Source organism: Camelus dromedarius, chromosome 9 (genome assembly GCF_036321535.1).
Source record: "Camelus dromedarius isolate mCamDro1 chromosome 9, mCamDro1.pat, whole genome shotgun sequence".
In the NCBI taxonomy this organism is placed as follows: Eukaryota; Metazoa; Chordata; class Mammalia; order Artiodactyla; family Camelidae; genus Camelus; species Camelus dromedarius.
In genome coordinates, this window is record NC_087444.1 from 24,113,541 (window position 1) to 24,136,386 (window position 22,846).

The window sequence follows — 22,846 nt, forward strand, 5'->3', positions numbered from 1 at the left end:
TATCATAATAAAAATATTATACATATGTATAAATACATCCTTATGCTTCATGTGAAACATGGAGAATATAAATTAATGTAGAGACAGTTAAATCAAGAAGGGTGAGTGTTTTTTAGTGAAGTTCAGTTGATTTACAATGTTGTGTTTCTGGTGTATAGCATAGTGATTCAATTATATATATATATATTATTTTCCATTATAGGTTATTATAAGATATTGAATATAGTTCCCTGTGCTATACAGTAGACTTTGTTGGTTATCTATTTTATATATAGTAATGTGTATCTGCTAATCCCAAACTCCCAATTTATCCTTCCCCCTCTTCCCCCTTTGGTAACCATAAGTTTATTTTCTATGTCTGAGTCTGTTTTGTAAATAAGTTCATTTGTATCATTTTTTAGATTCCACATATGAGTGGTATCATTTGATGTTTGTCTTTCTCTGAGAGAAGGGTTGGTCTTTACGCCACCTGCCTGCCTGTGGGCAGATCTCTCTCCCTTCCTGGGCCTCAGTTTCCCCATTTAGAAAATGAGTTGGATGAGTTGATTTGCTGTGTGATATTCTGTTTTGATATATTCTGAAATTTTTTCTTTCTTAAAATGGGGTCCTTTGTTTATGACAGCCCATTAACCTTATTTTTTAATTAAAAGATTTTTTTTCGTGTTACCTTTAAAGGAAGCTTATTTTACTTCATCAGACAAAGAGACGATGCGTAGTGCAGTGGTCCGGGGGGAAGCCTTTTGAGCCAGATGGTGTGAGTTCAGATTTCAGCCCCACCGTTGACTGTGTGACCTTGGGCAAGTTGCTCTCTCTGGGGCTCAGTCTAAAGCAGGGCTAAGCATAGGATCTACCTCTTGTGAGGGGTTTAAGTGAGCAACTCTAAGGCAAGGGCTCAGAACTGTGTCTGTGAAAGACCCAGAAGTAGCTGTCTTTGCTCCCAGCTTTCCTGTTTAGACACCACCAGGATGCACAGCTTTCTGCGCTGTGCCGTGTTTCCCTGGGAGCTGGTCGGTCCACATGCTAAGCGCTGGCACTGGCCTGAATCTTGTGATTGAACCACCCTGCCTAATTGTCTTGCCAATGGCTTGGACCAGAGTCACATCCATCAGCAGCCCTGGAAGGTCCTGGCCTCACCTCCTCTGGCCTCTGCTGACTTCAAACAATCCAAGCCTCCCCTATGACCTGCTGGCTGCATAGGTGCATCAGCCTGTGAGGAAACTGGGGTCCAGAGCCATGACAGGACTTGCCTCAGACCCACAGCTAAAAAGCAGCAAGTCCGGGCCTGGAGCCCAAGGAGTTAAAGTCAGCAGGTTTGACTCTGGGTGTCTTTAGTCTGAATTCAGAGCCAGGCTGAGCAACTGAGCTGCATCTGTGGCTGTGGAAAAACAGAACAAGAACAGCAAGGCACGGGCAGCAGAGGGTTGGACCAAGGCAGGCTGGGCGTTGATGACACCCGGACTTGAGCCCCAGGAATGTGCCGCGTGGACAGGGTGCAGGGAAGTGCCCGGCTGGTGCCGGCGACACAGTCCCATTGTCCTGGCGCCTCGGCAGGATTACAGGGACAATGCAGTTCCCCTCTGTTAGAGACCTGCCCGCGCCGGGCCGGGCTGTCTCGATTTAGAGCAGACTCGGTTGATGAAGCATCGTGCTGGCCTTGCAGAATCGCTTTTTTCACATAATCTTTTCATCTATTTTTTTTTTAAATGGAGGTACTGGGGGTTGAACTCAGGACCTTATGCACGCTAAGTATGCCCTCTGCCACTGAGCTCTACCCACCCCCCATCTATTTTTTATTTTTTAATATCATATGAATGCTCAGGGAGCCAGGTAACCAGAGGTACATCTCAGCTTTCAGCGCTGGGAAAAAGAACAGCAGGGAACGTTTGCTCCAAGGAGATGTGGAGGTGGGGATGAAGGGCTGTCAGTAACCACGTAGAACCATAACTGTAGTCTGTATTCCGATGGCTTTGGACCCCCAGGAGCAGAGGCGGCTTACATTCTGGACCCCCTACCACCCCGAGGGCCGGGACCAGATGTCCTCTCTTCTAGAAGGATCATGTTCGTGTATCAGTGTGGTAATAAGATGAATAATGAGTTTTAGTGTGCCCCTACCACATGCCCAGCACTTTCAGGGACTTGCCACATAGTCAAACCATTTATTTTTGGCAACAAGGCCAGTTCTGTCATTATCTCCATTTTATTGACGAGTTGCTAGGACCTGGGGAAGTTGGGTGAGTTGGTTAAGGTCCTCAGTGCTTGCAGACTGGCCCGAGGGCCCCAACTCAGTCATTTCACCCCTCTTCCTTTTTCCCCAAGTCCTCTAGCACCAAGCAGAATGTTCTGAGGCCACATGCATTTTGGAAGCTCTACTTTCATAGACTCACATGGTGTATTAAAGGCCCTGAGAAGTTCTGCAGGAAACAAACTTTCTACATTTATTTATTTATTTTTAATCTTTTTTGTTTGTTTGGTTGGTTTTGGTTCATTTTATTTTTTGGAGGAGGAGGTAATTAGGTTTGTTTGTTTATTTATTTGTCTTTTTTTTTAATGGAGGCACTGGGGATTGAACCCAGGACCTTGTGCATGCTAAGCACGCACTTTACCATTGAGCTGTATCTTCCCCCTATATTTACTTTTAAATTTACTGATCCGGTGCTCAATCTTCCTTGATAGTAGAACCCCCCTCCCCTCTTTTTTTTTTTTAAACTGGAAACTGAACATCATTGCCCAGTGCTTATTTAAAAAAAAAATGCTGCTGTGTCAAATGGGAAAGATCATGGGCTTAAGGAGTAAAACCCAAGTCGCTATTTCAGCTCTATCAAATTCTCACCCTAGGACCTTGGGCAAATAACTTTATCTCTATACTCTGCTCTCACTTACGAATAAGAGACTGTTCATTTTCATAGAGCTGTTGGAAGGATTAAAGAAAAGCAAAGGATGTGAAAAAGTTTCCCCTTTTGGTGACTGTTGAACTCCTATTCATCCTTCAAAATCCTGATTGTTTACTCCATTCTCCTACCAGCCTCAATCAGAATTAATTGCTCCTTTACGTGTGTTTGTACTATGACCCAAATTTCATGAATTATGGTTGTGACCCTAGAAGGACCATGCCCTCTGTATTTGGTAGTACTCCTCATACTTAGACAAGTACTAAAACTGAAAAAAAATCAAGAAACGAATGTGTTCATGTTTGCGTGTCTTGGCTGTGTTCATGTCATGGCTCTAGTCTGCGTCTTATTCTTTGTATATACCTAGGACAGAAGCTGGTAAATGTCAGTAACTTCTCTTTGGGCTGAATTAAATTGTGGAAGCCATTTACACTCAGGGAGGGATTTGGGGGTGGATTGGAATTTCCAGAGGCTCTGCTTTTGTTTCCACAGAAGGCAGAGGTGAGAGCTGGTTAGGTCAGCAGGGAGAACCCACGCCCCTTGGCCTAATGAGATTTACGGGGCTGCTGCTCCCGCTTGCAAAGCTCTGCTGCTGCCGGGCCCTTGGGGACCAGCTTAGACGCTTCATTCCTCCTTAAAGGGTTTTAGCTGTTTGTTTTTACGGGGAGTTTTATGCTTCTTCAAGCCCATGGTTCATGAAAAGTCCTTTTATTCTTCTCAGAACCAGATAGGGCCAAGGTCCTGGCAGGAGGGCTCCATCGCACATGTCATATATTCAAAATACAAACCACCTGATTCCAAATTCAAAGCTCCCATACAGCCTGTGATGGTAGTGGTGGTGCCGGGGATACTGTGTGGAGGGGCCGGTGCTGTTATTACACCCAATACACAGATGGGGAAACTGAGGCTGAGAGAGATGTGTCCTGAGGCCAAGGTTAGTGTTGAGACAGACTCCAGATGATGGGGATCAGAGATGCCTTTAATGGTGGGGAGGGCAGTGGGGAGCCCTGTGGCCACGTCTGCAGTCCTACTACCAAGTGGTTAAAAGCCCTGGGGAGAAAGAGGAAGATGCCCACACCCTGAGCCCAGAGGGTAAATGGAAACTGCTTTCACAAGCCAAGAGCTCTGCCCAGTGGGCTGTGGTCAGGTGCCCGTCACTAAACCCTAGGTGGGTCCCACCCTGGATCTGCTGGCCCTGGTGTGGTGCCTGCCGGGTCACCCGCCAATGCCCAGCAGTAGTCCTCCTGATGCCCCACGTAGTGATACCTGACACTGTCAACAGCTGACAGTTTCCAGGCTGTGAGGATGCCAGATTAGAACATGTGCAGGTCTTCACAGAAGGAGCCCAAGCAGGAAGTCCAGGCAGGTCCCCATGGGTGACATGCACACCCATGGTGCTTGTGGGGGCTGAAGCCTGTCTGCTCGCTTTACCTCTGGAGTCTTTCACGTTTTCCCTCCCTCCTTCCCACCCCTTCCATTGTCGTGCTCCCACTTTTGTCCTTCTCTTGTCATAGTTTGTCCCTGTACATCCTGCTCATTTAGAGTCCCTCCCAGAACAAGCGACAGGCTCTCTGTTCTCCCCATTCGTTGCTTCTCCCAGGGCGTTGTAGTTTTGACAAACAGTTCAAACAAAATTAAGGAATTAAATGACAATCAGCCACAATCCTCCACCCAACACCGTGATTTTCGTGAATTCCCCTGGAGCCCTGGCCACGTGGTACGTGTTAGGACAAACCTGCTTAATCATAGCAGAGGTACAGTGTGTTTCCTTTCACTTAACATTTCATCAGTGTTTTCAGTTTCCATAATTTCAGTGGCTGAATACTGTTCTGTTCAGTGAATGCAGGATTACATGTGCATGTGTGTGTGTGTGCGTGTGTGTTCACTTTCCTAGTAAAGACCTCTTGTGAAGTTAAATGTGGGTTTTGGTCCCAGCCCCACCACACACTCACCACTGTGTGTGTGACCTTTTGCTGCCTACTTCACTTCTCTGAGCCTCAGCTTTCTCTGAAAATTAGAGATGATGATATCTAACTTCTGGAGTTGTAAAAACTAAATGAAATACTGCATATCATAAGTACCTGCTATATATGAAGTGTTCAAAGTAGACATGATTCACTCATTTACTCATCTTTTGTTGGGAAGTGGAGGTAGTCTGGTATTTACTGACAATGAACATCTGTGAGTATACGTGTTGTAATTGTTAAAAGATTCTGTTGAATTATTTATTTGGGAAAAATTCCCCAAAGTGGGCATCACCAGGGAACAAGAAATGCTATGTACAATTTCCATCAGGCAGAAACTGAAGTCCTAAACCTGGATTTGGTATTGTTTGTCAGTTGAGGGATAGCTGGGACTCTTTGGAGGTCTGGGTTAAGAAGGATTCTGAGGTGAAATCTGGACTCAGTGGGGAAAGTGCCATGATTGATTTGTGATGTCTGCCACAGATACAGGAAGAGAGAATAGAGTTTGTTTCCCACATTCTTACCATCCCTGATCTAGATAGAGCTATAGACAGAAATCAGGCAAAGGGGAGTCAGAGCTTCTGTAAATGTTCGTGGTCAGGAAAGCAGGGGTCAGAATCCAGGCAGTCACCCAAATGCTAAAGAGGTGGGTGGCCCTGCAGGGGTCAAGATTCAAGGCATATGGACAGCTGCCCCATTTGGTTTGGACCTAAACCTACCCCAGCATGCAACAGGACAGCATGCCTTCCCGCCATCCGTCTATGTTGGGCAACTGCCTTGTGTCCACTCAAAATGCCACTGCAGGCCTCTCTCTCATCCTTTGTCTTCTCCCTAGTGAAACATGGTTGTGTCATTTGTGACCTGTGCCGGTGAGGCAGGTGCCTGTGTTCCCAAATCTGTCAAACACTAGGCCATACCATTTTGATCTATTTGTTTTTCCCTTGTCTGTGATGACTCATACCAGTTAAAAGAACCTGTCCTTTCCGAGTAAATTACACCTTGCTGGAAGAATTTTGAAAAGCTTAGTCTCTGAGGTGCTGTAGAGTAGTTGTAGGAGGGAAGGTGTAGGGGGCCCAGGAGGGGCTGGCAGGTTTGCTGCTGTGCATTTTCATCTGGCTCGTGTTTCTTGAAGGGTGCCTTTTCTCCTTGCAAGATGCGGGCTGCTGAGCACTGACTGTGTTTCTTCAGCATGCCAAGGTCTTTGGTTTATAATTAATCTTTGCCCACTTGCGGAAAAGATACATTATCGTGGCCAGCATGTGTCTTGTCCGCCCCTATCCCACCTCACATATGTGGGAGGGGAGAGTCTATCCCCTACTTTTTTGCAGGAATTTGGGACTGGCCTGAAGCTAGCACACAGCCTTTCTTTGGAGAGCCATGCTCTAATCCCAGAGTTGACTTTTCTGTGTCTGATTCCCCATTGCTGCTTGGCTTTGGTGTCCAAGGTGGAACTTTGTCCCACATGATTTGGAGGGTTAAGTGCAAATCTGTGGATGGCTGGTGGGGAAAAGACTGGCAAAACCTGTTGTCAGCCCTTCCCTTACCAAGGTAGAAACCAGGGCCCAGAGCCATTGACTGCTTCCTTCAGGGCATTTTAGAGCCCCCTGCTTCTCTTTTTCTGCCCTTAAACTCTCAGAGGGACCCCTATCGACTGGATTTTCATTTCCCAGGGCCTAGGAGAGTGTCTGGCATATAACAAATGTTCAGCAAGCCTGTATGTATTGGAAGAATGAATTGCATTAGCTCTTACTGTTTTTGGATACAATGAAGGTCAGTCACCTTTCCCCCCTGGCCCCACTTTGTAGAAACGTACATTTCTGGCATCACAAACTCCCCACTTACTTTTTCTTCCCAGACTTCCCTGCACCCATGTTCTCCGCGGAGGGTAGCAACCCACCATAGTCCTAATGTTCTAGGTAGAAGACCAGACACTCCTACCCTGACATCCTCCCTCCCTGTCCTCCCAGGGCTAACCCTGTGCTCAGCTTTTGGGTGGGAAGCTGGATTGCTGTCTCCTTTCTGCATGGGCGAGAGGAGCTGGTGTCACTACCTTGGTTATTCTGAGGAATTCCCCAGATTTCTCTTCTTTAAAAAGTAAACAGCGGGGATGGAGAAATCTGTGGGTGAGAGAAGAGGAACAAGCCACTCCCTGTGCCTTCACTCTGAGTATTTCAGAAAACTTTTTTTGGGGGGTGGGGAGGGGAGGTAATTAAGTTTAATTGTTTATTTATTTATTCATTCGTTCATTCATCTTAATGGAGGCACTGGGAATTGAATCCAGGACCTCGTGCATGCTAAGCACGGCGCTATACTACTGAGCTATACCCTCCCCGCAAAACATCTTTATAGCTCAGACTCCTCTAACACCCCTTTGAGAACAAAGGTAACCCAGGATCATTTAAAAATACTACCTAATCATTCTTGAGCACTTCTTCTGTGCTAAGCACAGTCATCAGATGCTCATAACCAGCCTAGGACATAGGTTCTCTTATTGTCCCCACTTGCAGATGAGGAGACTGAGGCTCAGGGATGGTAAGTTTCTGGGGAGGGTCTGCAAATGGACAGCTGTCCCTACTTATATTCGGCACAAACTACTCCCAGCCTGCTTTGGGACTGAAGCTGGGGTTTAAACCCAGGCAGTTGGGAGCCATCTAAAAATGAGATAATTTAAAACCAAGGGTAGGAAAATACTTACACACTTTTTAAACCAAGCTTGCAAATAAATTCTTCACTATATACAGAGCCCCAGGTCCTAACCCCAGTCCTCCTCTAGAGGCGTCTTCCTTGGAAGCAGACCGATGTCCATTTTATGTCTTTGAGTCATGAGCTGAAATGCAGTTGAGAAAAGTCACAGGGACAGAATGTGTCCTGAACTTGATTGGTATGTGTTTCCAGACCATCTTGGAGTTCTATTTAGCTGGATGGAGACTCTTTGAAAAGTCCTGCCCTGGTGAAAAAGGGAGAGACAGGGTCTGGAGGCAATCAGCCAGGGGCACTGAGTTCCTAGGCATGACAGAGAAGATCTTTCTGGAACCAAAGGTGACAGTGCCCCCAGTCCGGCACATTTTGCTTTGAAGTCTTCGGCATGTGGCTTTGGCAGCATTAAGGGTATGACGGATGCTGGCGTGGGAGGCACAGGCAGCCTGGAGCAGCCCACTGGGTGGGATGCAGAGGATGCTGAGGAGAGAGGACCTGCCCCCAGGGCCCCGCCTTGAGGCTGCTGTGTGTCCTGGGAGGGATTGCCTCCCCTCTCTGGGTCTCTTGCTGCTTCTTTATCAAATGAGAGGGTAGGGGGTGAATGTTGGGGTTTCAAAGGCTCTTTCAGCTCAGTTCCCCACATCCCAACCTTTTTTCTTAGCCAAGGTATAATTTACGCAGAGGAAAACGCACATCTTAGGTGCAGAGCTTGATAAAATTTTTGAATTGTAAAATTTTGAATTTTTGAACATACCTATGAATCTATTGCCCAGATCAAAACATGGAACATTTCCAGCCCCACCTCCCCCACTGAAGACTGCCCCTCCCCGACTCAGATCAGCTCTAATGTTTTGGGATTAATGATTCTCCTTTACCAAGCGCGATATTCTTTCAGACTCTTTCCTGTTCTATCTAGACCTGGGCTGCCACTGGCAACGTGTGGCTGCAGAGTAGAGGAGGTGTGCCTTGTCAACCCTGCTGTGCCCGAGAATAAAATACACACCAGCTTTCTGAGACTCAGTGTGGAGAACACAATGTAGAGATTTTACTAATGGTTTTGTATATTGATTACATGTTAAAATGACAATATTTGGGGTGTAGAGTTCGATGAAATACTATTACAGTGAATGTCATCTGCTTCTTTTTTTCTTTTTTCTTTTTTTTAATTGAAATATAGTCAGTTACTATGTGTCAATTTCTGGTGTACAGCATAATGTTTCAGTCATACATATACATACATTAAATATTTTCGTATTTTTCATTATAGGTCTTTTTTGCTTTTTTCAATGTGGCTACTGAGAAAATTTTAATTTCCCTATGTGTTAGTGTTGTTCTGGGCCCTGACAATCTCCTTTCTTGCTGGAATTCGGCATCTCGCATCTCGTAGCCTTCCGTGTTGCCTGCCTCTGCTCCAGGAGGTGCTGGGTGGTGCGTGAAGGGGGCCAGGGACAGTGACTGAGAGTGTGGAGGTGAGAGTGTGGCGGGGAGGTAACCTGCTGTGTGCAGATGTGTTCTTTGTGGTTTTCTGCACAGGTGAATCCTTGCAGACCCCTCAGGTCCCGGGTGTTGTTCCCAGGTCAAGGTCTTGACTGTCCACAGAGCTGTTTTTGCTCTGCTTCTGCCTATTTTTGAACACTCACATTTAAGCCCACTCCCCAGAGGTGTTGGTTCCTCCTTTGTCATGTGGAAGGCCTACTATGTGAGGACCCTGGAAGGAACAGAGGTGGAGAAGTGTACATGTCATTTTGAGTTGTGTTTAGTTTGACTCAGACCTTTTGGGGACTTTTTTGCAGAGTCCACACCCTGTAGGGAAGCGACATCTCACCTTTGAAGCCTCTGCTCCTCCCCAGCCCCGCATCCTGTGATCGGGGAGGCCCATAGCCAGCCACCTCCTGCCTGCCCTCTGCAGGGCTGGGGCGGGTTCACATAGTGGGGGTGGGTGAGGTTTCTTTTCTGTATACTTCTGTTTCATAGAATCATTTTTTTTGGCAAATCTTTTGGTTTTAAACATGTCTCAGATGTATAGGACTTGGGGCTTTTTTTTTTTTGTACTTTCAGACATAGGTTTTTGTTTTTGTTTTTGTTTTTTTAGCTAATATTGTTCATTTACATTTATTGTTATGTTACATCTTACTGGGTTCTGCTATCCTGATTTGCTCCTTTTGGCTATAATTGAATTTCTCAGCCTTGTGGTTTTCAGGTGGACTGTGCACAGCTCCAAGTGCACTTCGATTATGGATTTCTCAGACCTTATCAAACTTCTTAACCCAAATTGTCTAATGGCTAACAGACACAAACACCACTTGTTTCTCTAGATTGCCTTATATAGCTATCATGGGGCAGAGGAACTTTGGACTTCCTTCTATGGGCATCTTGAGCTGTGGGCCTCCTCTTCCTCCTGGTCTATACTCTTCACTCCTCCCTCTGCAGCTGGGGCTCAGGTTGAGAAGCACGTTACTTCTGGGTTCCCCTTTCTGGCTGTGCCATCCTGCTTGTGTTCACTTGTGTGCTGATGACGTACAGAGACACTCAGTAGCACAGCATGGCAGACTGGGAGTAGAAAGGATTGGAAGGATGCTTAGTCATCTGGGCTACTTACACAATCTCTCCAAGCACAGCCCATGGGTCTTATCTTTGAAAAAAAAAAACTGATAGACTAAGGGAGGATCAAGTAAGAAAATGTGTGAGACTGTACCTGGCACATATTAATTGCTTGATAAATATTAACCCCCCATTTCCTCCTTGTTAGTTTTCTTGATGGCTTGGCATGGTAGAGGTTTTGTCTTAATGCTGTGAAACTTGACCTTGAGAGCTCTCTTGGTTTAGTCATTCTTTTTTTTTTCCCTTAAATTGACGTCAAATTCACATAACATAAAATTAACCACTATTTAAAAATATACAATTCAGTGGCATTTAGTACATTCACTATGTTATGCAGCCAGCCACCCCTATCTAGTTTCAGAATATTTTCATCACCCCTAAAGGAGATGGCGATGCTTTAAAGAAGGCTAGCTTTATTGGGGGAAGGTAGAGCTCAGTGGTAGAGTACATGCTTAGCATGCGTGAGGTCCTGGGTTCAATCCCCAGTACCTCCACTTAAAAAAAAAAAAAAAAAAAACCTAATTACCCCAAAAAGAAAAAAAAAGAGAAGGCCAGCTTTAAAGTCAGCTGGACCTACTAGCTGTATACCCTTGGGCAAGTGTCATAATCTTCAGCATTTATTTTCTCTTTACAATAGAAATAATATTGATCATTTTGCAGGACTTTTAAAAAAAACACAGCAGCTTTATTGAAGTATAATTTACATACCACAAAATTAACTCATCCTAAGTGTACAATTCAGTGATTTTTAGTAAATTTACACAGTTGTAAATCCACAACTTGTGGTGTGCTATCACCACAATCCAATTTTAGAGCATGTCCATCATTTTCTGTTCCCATCTCTAGCTCCTAGAAACCACAAATCTACTTTCTGTCCCTCTGGATTTGCCTTTTCTGGACATTTCCATATAAATGTAATTATGCAATATGTGGTCTTTCATGTCTGGCTTGTTTCACTTAGTATAATGGTTTTGAGGTTTATCCCGGCTGTAGCCTGTGTCAGTACCTCATTCCTTTTTAGGGCAGAATAATATTCCATTGTATGGATAGACAATGTTTGTTTACCCATTCATGTGTTGATGGGCATTTGGAATGTTTACACTTTTTGGCTGTTAGGACTATATGTGTTTACAAGTGTTTGTGTGGACGTATGCTTTCATTTCTCTTGAGTAGATCTCTAGGAGTAGAATTGCTGGGTCATACTAAAAGGTTGGAAGAATTAAGTCTGCTAATGTGTGGCAGTGTCTGGTACACATAGATGCTTAATAAGTGGTGATAAATGTTTACCTTATTTCCTTGTGGTCTTTTTTTTTTTAATGTGGATGATTTTCTGACCTTCTAACTTGTTATTCATATTTTGGCAATTTTTTCTGTATTCTTATCTGTCCCTGTCCTGAAATTTTCCTTGTTTATGGAAGTCTTGTGATGCATGTATTAAAGTAACTCTTGATTCTTCATGGCTTAGGGTTATTTGATAAGTCAGATCACTTGCTTCACTCATTCACGCCACAAGCATTTATGAGAGCCACATGTGTGCCAGGCTGGTGGGGTTTCATGGTTGAAGCTTGTGCACCTGAGAGGGCACAGTGACTTTATCCATTTTGCTAATCTCTATAGCTCCATCACACAGCATGGTGATTGTTGAATGAACACAAACAAATCTCCTGCCTTCTACTAAATGAGTATAGCTGAAGAGCCCAGAACTTATTTCAGTGTGTTCAGTGCCCAGGCTGATCACTCAGACCTGGGACCGGAAGCCCTGCATCTCTACGACTGGGGGACTTGGGGGTGCCTGAACCTAGCACCAGCAGATGACAGCCAGTCATGAAACTTGTTCACCTGTATACAGTGACATCCTATTGGTAGCTTGTAATCAACCACTGTGGGACTATTTACACATGGAAATGGGCAAAAGCTACAAATTAGGGCTCCCCCAACCCCTTTTCTTTTGGACAGCCAGGTGTTAAACATTTATCAGCACACCAGCCTGCCTTTTCAACTTCATCTTCTTTTATTCTACTGACAAGATGAGTTTTCACAGATGAAGAAACTAAGGCACAGAGATTTGAAGCAAGTTGCCCAAGGTCACTCAGCCAGAAAACAACAGAGCCAGAATCTGAACCCAGACCTGACCTTGGCCTATCCTCATGGTCTTGGGACCAGTATATCAACTTTAGTCATTTTCAGATCTCTGGTCATGTTTTTTGTTTTCCTGCCAAACCATTCTGCCACCAGATTTTCATTTTGATCGTTTCTTAGTATTTTAGGTGCCAAAACTTCCCGGTGTGTTGCCTGAGCAACGCTCAGATCCTGCCCCCTCCTCTTTAACGGGAACTCTGTGTTTTATTTTGTTCTTGCAGAATTTCGCTAAAGAGTTTGTGATCAGTGATCGGAAGGAGCTGGAAGAAGATTTCATCAAGAGTGAGCTCAAGAAGGCGGGAGGAGCCAATTATGATGCCCAGACGGAGTAACCCCCCCTTGCCAAAGTCATCCGCCTGCTCCCCAGGGGAGGGGACCACAGCCTCAGCTACCAGCCCACCAGCCCATCAGGGAGAGGAGAAGTGATGAGAGGCAACGCCCACCACCCTGGCCAAAACCCAGCTCCCCTCCCCGCTTCCCTTGTGCACCTGCTGTGTCCTAACCTATGAAGCTCATGGAAGATCTTTCTTTTATCTGTTTTTCTTTTTACCCCGCTTTCTTGTTCTAAAGAAAAATCATTTTGATGCCAAGGTCATGCACTTCATCAGGTTGGAGGCGCCTCCCGTGGTGACCGCGCCTGGCATTTGTCTTACGCACAAGCAGCCTGCTTGGCCTCACCCACCAGCCTCGTGTCACTTCTGGCACCGGGGCCAGGGCCGCTATCTTGGTTTTCTCTGGCGCCTGCCTGCTTCCTGCGGTGGGGGGCAGCTGTGCCAGGAGCTGCACCCTCGACAGCGGCATCTGTAAGCACACCGTGTCCCGCTGGCCAGGTTCACCCCTCCGAGAATTGCTCCACCGCCCCATTCCGAGTTGCCTAAGTTCCACGTCCAACAGAGACGGTGCTTGGTGGAGATACCTGCAGGCCTGACTCAGACCGAACGAGAAGAGAGAAAATTTGCCTTAAATGTTGCCTGGCTTGGCCACTGGTCTGAAGCAACCCATTCCCACCCTTTCGATTGAAATCTCATTATGGCACGGAGTGGGGCCAAGGTCTGAGTCCAGATTTGACAGGAGGAGTCTTTTCAGGGTTCATTTTCCGGGCTCCCCCAGTATTGAGAACATTTGGGAGAGAGGCTCGGGACACGGGATGGGAATCTAGGTCGAACAGGTCCTCTGCCTGATGGCAGGGACAGCCAGGGACAGAGGCCTCCTACTAGGCCACCTCAGCCACGTGTGCAGCAGAGCCCTGCCCTCCTGGGACCAGAAAGTGATTTTCATCTGAGGTTGCACCCCCGCGGGCAAAAGGATTTTCCTTTTTTTATTTTCCTCAAAGATAGATGAGATTGGCTTGGTTCTCCAAGAGCACGTTTGGTGGCATTCTTTTCTCTTTTCCTTGCTCGTTTCATTGGGGGAGGTTTGTGCTGTGTTGGGGTTGTGGAGGGCATGAGCACTCAAATGGTTTACAGAAATAAATGTTTTTTTGTTTTTCAAAAAACGAGGTTGGCTGATGTGTGTCACAAAGCTCCTCTCTTTACTGGAAAAATGACGGTGGTTGTCACATTCAGATGTAATAGGCATTCGTGGAGCTATTGGGGGCTAGGCATATTCAAATACGGTGGCTTATTTAATTTTTAGCAACAACCAGAAGAAATAAGTGCTGTTGGCATCCCCATTTTATGGAAACTGAGGCCACCCTGCTAGAAAGTGGAAGAACTGGGATTCGAACCTGCATCTCTGTTTGGCCCTGGGGCTATAGCTTGGGAGGGGAGGGGAGGAGAGAGACCCCAGGTTTGACAACGGCAGGATTGTCATGTTTCTTATGTGGTCAGAACCCTTCAGACTGTCTATTCAGGGAAAGCTGGGAAAGAGCGTCCTCCTCACTTGGGCTGTGACATCCTTTCTAAGGTTGTCCTGGAGCTTAGAAACGGGACTTCCAGCACGCCAACCCCAGTGGGAGCTCAGAACGAGGCCGGAGATGTTTCAGACACACAAACGGATTTGGAGGAGTTGAGTGTGGTGCGGAGAGGGTGTGGGAGAGGGCAGAAACCAAAATCAGAGCAGGAAGGAATCCTGCAAGATGTGGGTAAGGCCAGAGGTCACCCTGGGCTCACAGCCAGCCATGCTTCTCTGCTCATAGCTGTGTGGCTTTCGTCAAGTTAGTCAACCTCTCTGGGCTTCAGTTTCCTCAACCATGAAATCCTTAAGGAGCAGCAAGGATTTTGAGGGTGTCAGTAAGGCTCAGTTCTCATCCCAGGAGGCCCGCTCTGAGGTCTTCTTAGCTCTCCGTGCCTCAGTTTTTTCCTATACCTAGAACAGAGGGAGCTGACGTAGGTCTCTGGCTTCCTGGCCTAAGGGTTTAGCTCCTGTCAGAGAATTTGGGATGATTACAAATGCGGATAAGCCCCCCTGGGAAGAAAAGCCAGGTTCTATGAGAGAAAATTACAAAGGGATTGGGCCTGGTTAGGGGCATCAAGGAGGGCTTCCCTGAGAAGGTGACATCCACACCAGAAGAGAGGAGTGAAGCAGGACAAGGGGACCAGGCATAAAGGCTTTGCAGAGTGTTTGCCGAGGGGAAGAGCAAAGAGGGTGGAGCCAGGTTTATCTGTCAAAGAGCCTGATTTTAATCGAAAGCTGCAGCTCAGGCCTTGGCTGGGATTTCAGAGGGCGCCTGACGGGATCTCGAGGTCTTCAAGGGCAGAGAGACCTTGCCTTTATCTCTTTATCCCCTGTAACTAGCATCTAGCAGGTGTCCAGTAATGTTGCCTGGAGCTGCCTCCACCTGCTCCTGTCTCTGCCCAAGGCCCGGACTTGGGGGTGGGGTGGAGCTCTGGGTCCTTGAGTCTGCTTGCTTGCATATATTCTGAATTATTTGACACATTGTTCATTCAGCCACTGTCCCAAACTGGATGGTGTAAAACAACCATGTTAACTTGCCCTTGATCTTGTGGAACAGGAATTTAGGAGGGGCCCCACTGGTGATCTTGCTAGCAGGATCTCTCCTCTAGTTGCGGTCAGATCGACTCTGCTGGACATCCAAGCTCACGTGGCTGGCAGCTGATGTCAGTGCTGGTCTGGGAGCTCAGCTGGGCTGTGGATTGGAGCACCCAGCAAGGTCTGTCCCACACGGTAGTGTCAGGGCTGTGGATTTCTTCTCTCAGAGTGGGCATCCCATAGGACCAGGGGAGGCTGCACGGCATTTTCTGACCAAGCCTCTGTTGTTAACAGGGCAGCATTTCTGCTGGACTTTATGGGAGAAAGTGGTCATCAGCCCCCCAAATTCAAGGGGAGGGGACACTGGTCCCTCTTTTCAGTAGAAGGAGTGGCAGTATGTGTGACCTTCTTTAAGCACCATGCTGTGACCAAGCACTGCCCTAGACCTGGGGCGCCTTGAGCTCAGGGGACCTACATGAGGTTGGGGGTGGGGTAGAGGAGATCTACAAGGAAACAAGCCAGTAACTGTAAGCAGCGTGGCGTTTCTGTGCCCTCCCCGGGGTTGCTGCTCCTAGCTGATTGATCCCTGGGGGAGGCTTCTGTTTCTCAACTCTGCCCACCTTCCTGATGGCCATTTACTTTCCAGGAGGCTATCTGAGGCCGAGAAAGGAGGCCAGCCCCTGGATGCCACCCTGGTCTGGGGTGGGGGCCTCCTGCTGCCCCCACCCCCAGGATGAGTTGTCCTGGTTATCAGCTTCCTGCTGCTTCCTGTCCCCGTGTCTTAGTGAGTCACAGAAGAGAGGTTAAAAACAAGAACCAAAAAAGGTCCGCTGTGAGGACATGACTCATCATGGGACTGGAGGCAGCTCTGTACTCAGGTTGTGTCAGGTCGGATGTGGCCAGCCAGGTGGTCTGGACCAGTTCCTTCACCCCTCGGTGCCTCAGTTTTCTCCTGATGGCACGGGGAAGGTAAAAGGTTCAAATTCCAGCTGTACCACCTACAGGCTGTGTGACCTCAGGTAGGAGGCTTGACCTCTCTGAGGAGTAGCCAGGCAAGTCATACAGTCAGGATGAAGTTCAGCGGGGCAGGGATATATCACCAAAGTATTTGTGAACAGAAATAGAGTCCATCACACACACCTAGTAAGTGGCTGAGTCAGGATTTGAACCCAGGCAGCCCTGGGTTCAAGCATCTTTTCATCAGCCTTTTCTGTGGGGTTGCCCCAGGAATGAATGAATGAGCCCACAGGAATGAATGAACAGGTGAGCGCCAACATTCTGTCCAACAGGAAGTGGCTATTTAGCCTCACCTGGGTCCCCAGCTACCCGCTGGCCAGGACAAGTCCCCTTGGTAGGTGGTCCCTCCAAGGTGTAGGCAGGACAGAGCAGGAATTCCAGAAATTGGGCTCCAACCCAAAGAAAGACAGATAAACATCAGGCAGCCAGACACCACGATGACCATGGTGCCATAATGGCCTGAAACCATCCCCTTTTCCCTCCAGTTTGAAACAAGAGTAAAGGAAAACTAAAGGGGTGTCACGGGTACCACATGATGCTTTATCTGGGGGCCAGACAGACATGTGGGACCACCTTATAAGACAGACCCAGAAATGTCACTGGATTGTGTAATCGGTTTCAACTGCTGAAACCCAATGTTGGTTCTCCTCATATTGGTCCAAGTGTCACCACAGACGCCTTAGAAATCCTAACGTAGAGATGTCAAGAATTTCGCTGAAACCCACTTGTAAATCTGGCCAAAGAACAGGTACAATGCGCCCTTCCACGAGAGCACCTAGGTACAACCCGTGACGTCATCAGACAAGGCCCAGCTGTGTCCGACATCTGAGGCATCCTCTGAGAACTCCATTCTGATGCAGGATCAGCTCCATGGGGTGGTAGGTACTGACCCATCTTCCCGCTTCGCTGTGAGTGGATATGTGTCAGAACACCCCCAAATCTCAGGGGGCAGTTCCAGCCTCGTGGGATAGGGAGGACAAAGCGGGAGGCACTTGGGCTACTGGACGCCACAGTATCCGGTAGAGGAGTCCTGTAGCGGCTGCTCTCTCACGAGACTTGGAGGGATAATCCCAAATCAGCGTCGCGGCTTAAGCTCTCCGCTTCTTCTCAGCCTGAGCTCTGGGAGTCTGACCGCCTTGTAGCCTGCAACACGGCTTTTTTTTTTTTTTTTTTTTTTTTTTAATGTAAATTCCTAAGGCAGGAAACTAAGAGAAAAACATTTTCAGAGCTGATTTCTTTTCAAGATGATGCTTTAATTTCCAGCCTTGCCTATCAGAAAAGCTCATCCTAAAATTAGAAGAGAATTTCGCCCCTACCTGCAGCCCAGTCTTCGCCCTTTGCTAACGTCCAGCTATGAGCGCTTTGTTGCCCTGTGATGAAGTTTCAACTTCCGAACGGGGGTCCCGGGGCCCTGTTTGTCTCTCCAGCCGGGACCCTGTCCACTTCCTCCTTGGTCCTGGATCTGGCTGCCTTTCATTCCTTCACTTTCCGGAAGGCCCGCTCCCTCCCTCTGGAGCGAGACTGGTCCCTACTCAGATTCGCTTTTTCAAGAAGGATGTCCCACACCCTGCCTCAAAGATTCATCCAGAACCTGTCCACAGGACCTTACTTAGAAACAGGGTCTGTGTGGATGTCATCAAGTTAAGGATCTCCAGGTGAGAACATTCTGGATTTAGGGTGGGCCCTGAATCCAATGACAGGTGTTTCTTATAAGAGAAAGCAGAGGGAGACTTGAAACAGAGACACAGAGGAGGAGGCTGTGGGAAGATGGAGGCAGAGACTGGAGGGATGCGGCCCCAAGCCAAGGATGCCTGGAATCACAGAAGCTGAAAGGGACAGGAAGGATCTTCCTGAGAACTTCTGACCTCTGGAGGGAGCCCGGCCCCACCATCATCTTGATTTCAGACTTCCAGCCTTCAGAACTGTGAGAGAACACATTTTTGTTGTTTTAAGCCCACCAGTGGTGGTCATTGTTACAGGAGACTTCCCTCTCTCGTTAGCTTCTACCCCTCCCCCACTAACTGTGGCCCTGTCAAGGACAGAGATGGTGTCCCCAGGGCCTCACACACAGTAGGTGCTCAGTAAAGAGTCTGTAAGCAGGGCTCCACTGGAACAGGTGTGCCAGGTCTCCGAGCCCCACTCAGAACCCAAGTCTGCCTAGATTGGGATCAGACCTGGTTTGTGCTTGACTATGCAAAGAGGTCCTGGGGCTTCCCAGCCTCCTCCACCCAGGACCTAGCTTTCACCTCACCTCCCAGAGGGCAGTACATACCTCATGTACCTGTCTACCTCTTTACCTGTCTCATGCACCTGTGGCGCTTCTCCATAGCTGGGGGCTCAAACCCATTATCGTGATTGCTTCTCACTTATAATCATCTCTGGAGGATTCTTTTTTTTTTAATTGAAGTATAGTCAGTTTACAATGTTGTGTCAATTTCTGGTATACAGCACAATACTCCAGTCATATAGGAACATACATATATGTTTTCATATTCCTTTTCACCATAGGTTACTACGAGATATTCAATATAGTTCCCTGTGCTATACAGTATAAGCTTGTTGTTTATCTGTTTTATGTATATTAGTTAGTATCTGCAAATGTAGAACTCCCAACTTATCTCTTCCCACCCGCTTCCCTCCTCCCCCGTAAATATGTTTGTTTTCTATGTCTTTGAGTCTTTCTGTTTTGTAAATAAATTTGTCTCTCTCTCTCTCTTTAAGATTCCACACATAAGTGATATCGTATGGTATTTTTTCTTTCTCTTTCTGGCTTACTTCATTTAGAATGACATTCTCCATGTCCATCCATGTTGCTGCAAATGGCATTTCTGAATATTTTTTATGGCCGTATAGTATTTCATTGTATGAATATACCACAACTTCTTTATCCAGTCATCTGTCAGTGGACATTTAGGTTGTTTCTCTGTCTTGGCTATTGTAAATAGTGGTGCTATGAACATTGGGGTGCATGTGTCTTTTTGAATTACGGTTCCCTCTGGATATATGCCCAGGAGTGGGATTGCTGGATCTATGGTAAGTCTATTTTTAGTCTTTTGAGGAATCTCCATACTATTTTCCATAACAGCTGCACCAAACTAAATTCCCACCAACAGTGTAGGAGGGTTCCCTTTTCTCCACACCCTGTCCAGCTTTTATCGTTCATGGACTTTTCATTGATGGTCATTCTGATTGGTGTGAGGTGACACCTCACTGTAGTTCTGATTTGCATTTCTCCGATAATTAGCCATATTGAGCATTTTTTCATGTGCCTGTTGTCCATTTGTATGTCTTCATTGGAGAATTGCTTGTTTAGGTCTTCTGTCTGTTTTTGGATTGTGTTGTTTGGTTTTTTTTCTTATTAAGTTGTATAAGCTGTTTATATATTCTGGAGATTAAGCCTTTGTCAGTCTCACCTTTTGCAAATATTTTCTCCCATCCCGTAGGTTGTCTTTTTGTTTTGCTTATGGTTTCTGTTGCTGTGCAAAAGCTTGTAAGTTTAATTAGGTCCCATTTGTTTATTTTTGCTTTCATTTCTATTGCTTGGGTAGACTGCCCTAGGAGAACATTGCTGAGATTTATGTCATATAATGTTTTGCCTATGTTTTCTTCTACAAGGTTTATAGTGGCTTATCTTATGTCTAAGTCTTTAAGCCATTTTGAGTTTATTTTTGTGTATGATGTGTAGGAGTGTTTTAACTTTATTGATTTACATGCAGGTGTCCAGTTTTCCCAACACCATTTGCTGAAGAGACTGTCTTTACTTCACTGCATGTTCTTGCCTCCTCTGTCAAAGATTAATTGACCAGAAGTTTGTGGGTTTATTTCTGGGCTCTCTATTCTGTTCCATTGATCCATATGTCTGTTTTTGTACCAATACCATGCTATTTTGATTACTGTAGCTCTGTAGTATTGTCTGAAGTCTGGGAGGGTTATTCCTCCACTTCATTCTTTTTCTTCAGTAATACTTTGGCAATTCTGGGTCTTTTGTGATTCCATATAAATTTTAGGATTATTTATTCTAATTCTGTGAAAAATGTCCTGGGTAATTTGATAGGGATTGCATTAAATCTGTAGATTGCTTTGGGTAGTATGGCCATTTTAACAGTATTAATTCTTCCAATCCAAGATCATGGGCTATCTTTCCATTTCTTAAAGTCATCTTTAATTTCCTTAGTGAATGTTTTGTAGTTCTCCGCACTGAAGGATTCGTAAGATACCATGAGGGAGGCTGCTGCAGAGGCTGGAGTGTGCCCTGGGGCCAGGGCCACTGGGGGACTTTGGCTCCCTCTGAGTGGGACAGAAGGGGCAGTTGTGGCCCTTCAGCCAAGAGCCACACTAGTGAGTCTGGGCCCTGGACAGGATGCAGCCTGAAGAGACTTGCAGGTCTCCTCAGGACCCATGCTACGAGCCAGGGGAGGGAGTGGGTGTTCTGTCTGCTGGTGCCAGGGACCTAGAGAGGGAAGTCTCCAACCCTGGTTGTGTGCCCAGCAGCTGAGGGATAAGGGAGAAAAGAGGCCCCTTTGAACTGAGGGCTAACAGTCTGCCCAGGTTATTTCTGATAAATCCAAAAGAAGTAGTGCAGTCATTGGCATTCCCTGGGCTCATCCCCAGTAGGCCCCAGGACTGATGTCACTGCTGAGGACTTGGGGAGCCCGTGGATGTCACGCACAGGCGTGACAAACTTGTTCTTCCGATAAATCCCCAAACATGAAGGTGGGTGTAAAAGGCAACTTGCGAAACGATGAGGATATAGGATGGTAAGTGTGGAGTTAATTTTCACACAGAGTAACAGGACGTATTGGTTGTACATTGATACCCACGAGCAAAAATATGTCAAATGCTGTGAGAATGAAGGGTGAGCCCCCGGGGAGGGAGGGCAGGAGGGAAAGGTAGTGTCAGAGTGAGAGTCCAGCTGCGTCTGTTTGATTTCATCTATTTTTCAAAGAGCTGAAGGAAATATAGATGATAAAATGTAAGCATCTGTGTCATGGGCAGATGGGCATTTGTTAGATTTCCCCCCCTGTTTGTAATTCAGAAGCTTGGCAGTTTTTAAATAACAGACAAAAGAATTTGCATAGGGCACCCAACAACGCTAGGGAGGAATGTCAGAGTACTCACCTGGACAGGTGATTTTGTTTGAAGTAGAAGTGATGGAAGATGGGGGATAGGGTATAGCTCAGTGATAGAGTGAGTGCTCAGCATGCACAAATCGAGGTTCCCCAGTACCTCCATCCAACGTAAATACATTTAAAAACAAGAGAGAAAACTGATGGAAGAGTCCAGGGAAGCTAAGGGAGAAGCGATGAGTGTTCTCACAGAAGTCCGACCCAGAATGACAGCCTTGTTTGAAGAGTCCAACACCAACCAAAATAAGGCTGGTTGCTGTTGAGAATAATTTGTTGGTCTCAAAGATCAAGAGGAAGAAGAGCACCCTCTTATGCTCCCAGGGCCCTCCTCTAGGCTGCCTCCCTCTAAACCCGAGGCATACATTGCCCAGGCCCCCTGCCTCCTGTATCCCCCGCCCCCATCTCATCAGCCTTCGCAGAAGCCTTCTATTGGGTGCCTGCTGCTTCTGGCTCTGCCCCAGGATCACCCCTGGAGTACAGGGATGTGGCTTATGCATCTGTCCAGCTCCTGGCACGGTGCCTGGCTTACAGTAGGAGCCCACTTAATACTCAATAAATGGATACCACCTCAATGAGCTTGCCCTACACAGAGATGCTGTGCTTCTCAAAAGATGTCCCCAGGTACCCACAGCAAAACCACTTGGCATATTTCCTAACATGCAGATTCCTGGGCCCCAAGCCAGACCCAGTGAGTCATGATCTTTGGGGATCATCCTGGAATCTGCATTTTTCACAAGTTAACCAAGTGGTTCTTAGGCACTCTAATGAGAATGTCTTTTCAGAGGGTAGAGCCTAAAGATGCTTTTCCTCAGTAGTTCTTAGTGTTTATCGTCCAGGGACTGCACCACTGTCACCTGGGAACTGGTGAAAAGCAAATTCCACAAGCCCAGTTGCTGACCTATTGAGTCACAAATTCTGGGGGTGAGCTGGGAAGTCTGCATTTAAACATGCCCTCAGGCCAAATGCTGAGGCATGTTTGAGTTTGGGAACCCCTGTTTTGGACCCCAGCCCTACTTTCCACCCTTTTGCTAGAAGAGAGACTTTGATTCCATTTTAGCAGAATTTTTGAAATGAACTTAAATTTTTTCATTGTCTAAATATTACTTGCCATCATAAAAACGTTGAGAAAACAGAGAAAAAGAAGGTAAAGATTAAAATGATCTGATACTCTTCCTCCCAGGTACAACTCTTGTCCCAATGGGGGTCTGCCCTCCCAGACTTTTTAAAGCAGCATATACATTTTTATTTTCAAAAATTGAAATTATACTCTGTTCATGTTTCTGTAACTTGCTCTTTCCACTTATCAATATAGGATGAACATTCACATCAATAAATACTACTATACTTAGCATATTTTATGGCTTATATTGGATAGTTGGATAGCCATTGATTTAGCCAAACCTCTATGGCTGGATGTTTAGAGAGTTGAAATTGGCACGCTGGTGACCCACAAGGCAGATCTGGCTCCCTGATGGGTTGGGAC

The 22,846-nt window shown here is 46.5% G+C and overlaps 1 protein-coding gene across 1 annotated transcript in view; it reads left to right on the forward strand.

Annotated features, from left to right (window-relative positions):
* Window positions 1-13,784, forward strand: part of COTL1 (coactosin like F-actin binding protein 1) — a 41,642-nt gene extending 27,858 nt beyond the window's left edge. The window contains exon 4 of the mRNA XM_010980511.3: window positions 12,511-13,784. Coding sequence (XP_010978813.1) covers window positions 12,511-12,621 — 111 coding nt within the window. The 3' untranslated portion in view covers window positions 12,622-13,784. The remainder of the gene's footprint in view (window positions 1-12,510) is intronic.
* The last annotated feature ends 9,062 nt before the right edge of the window (window positions 13,785-22,846 follow it).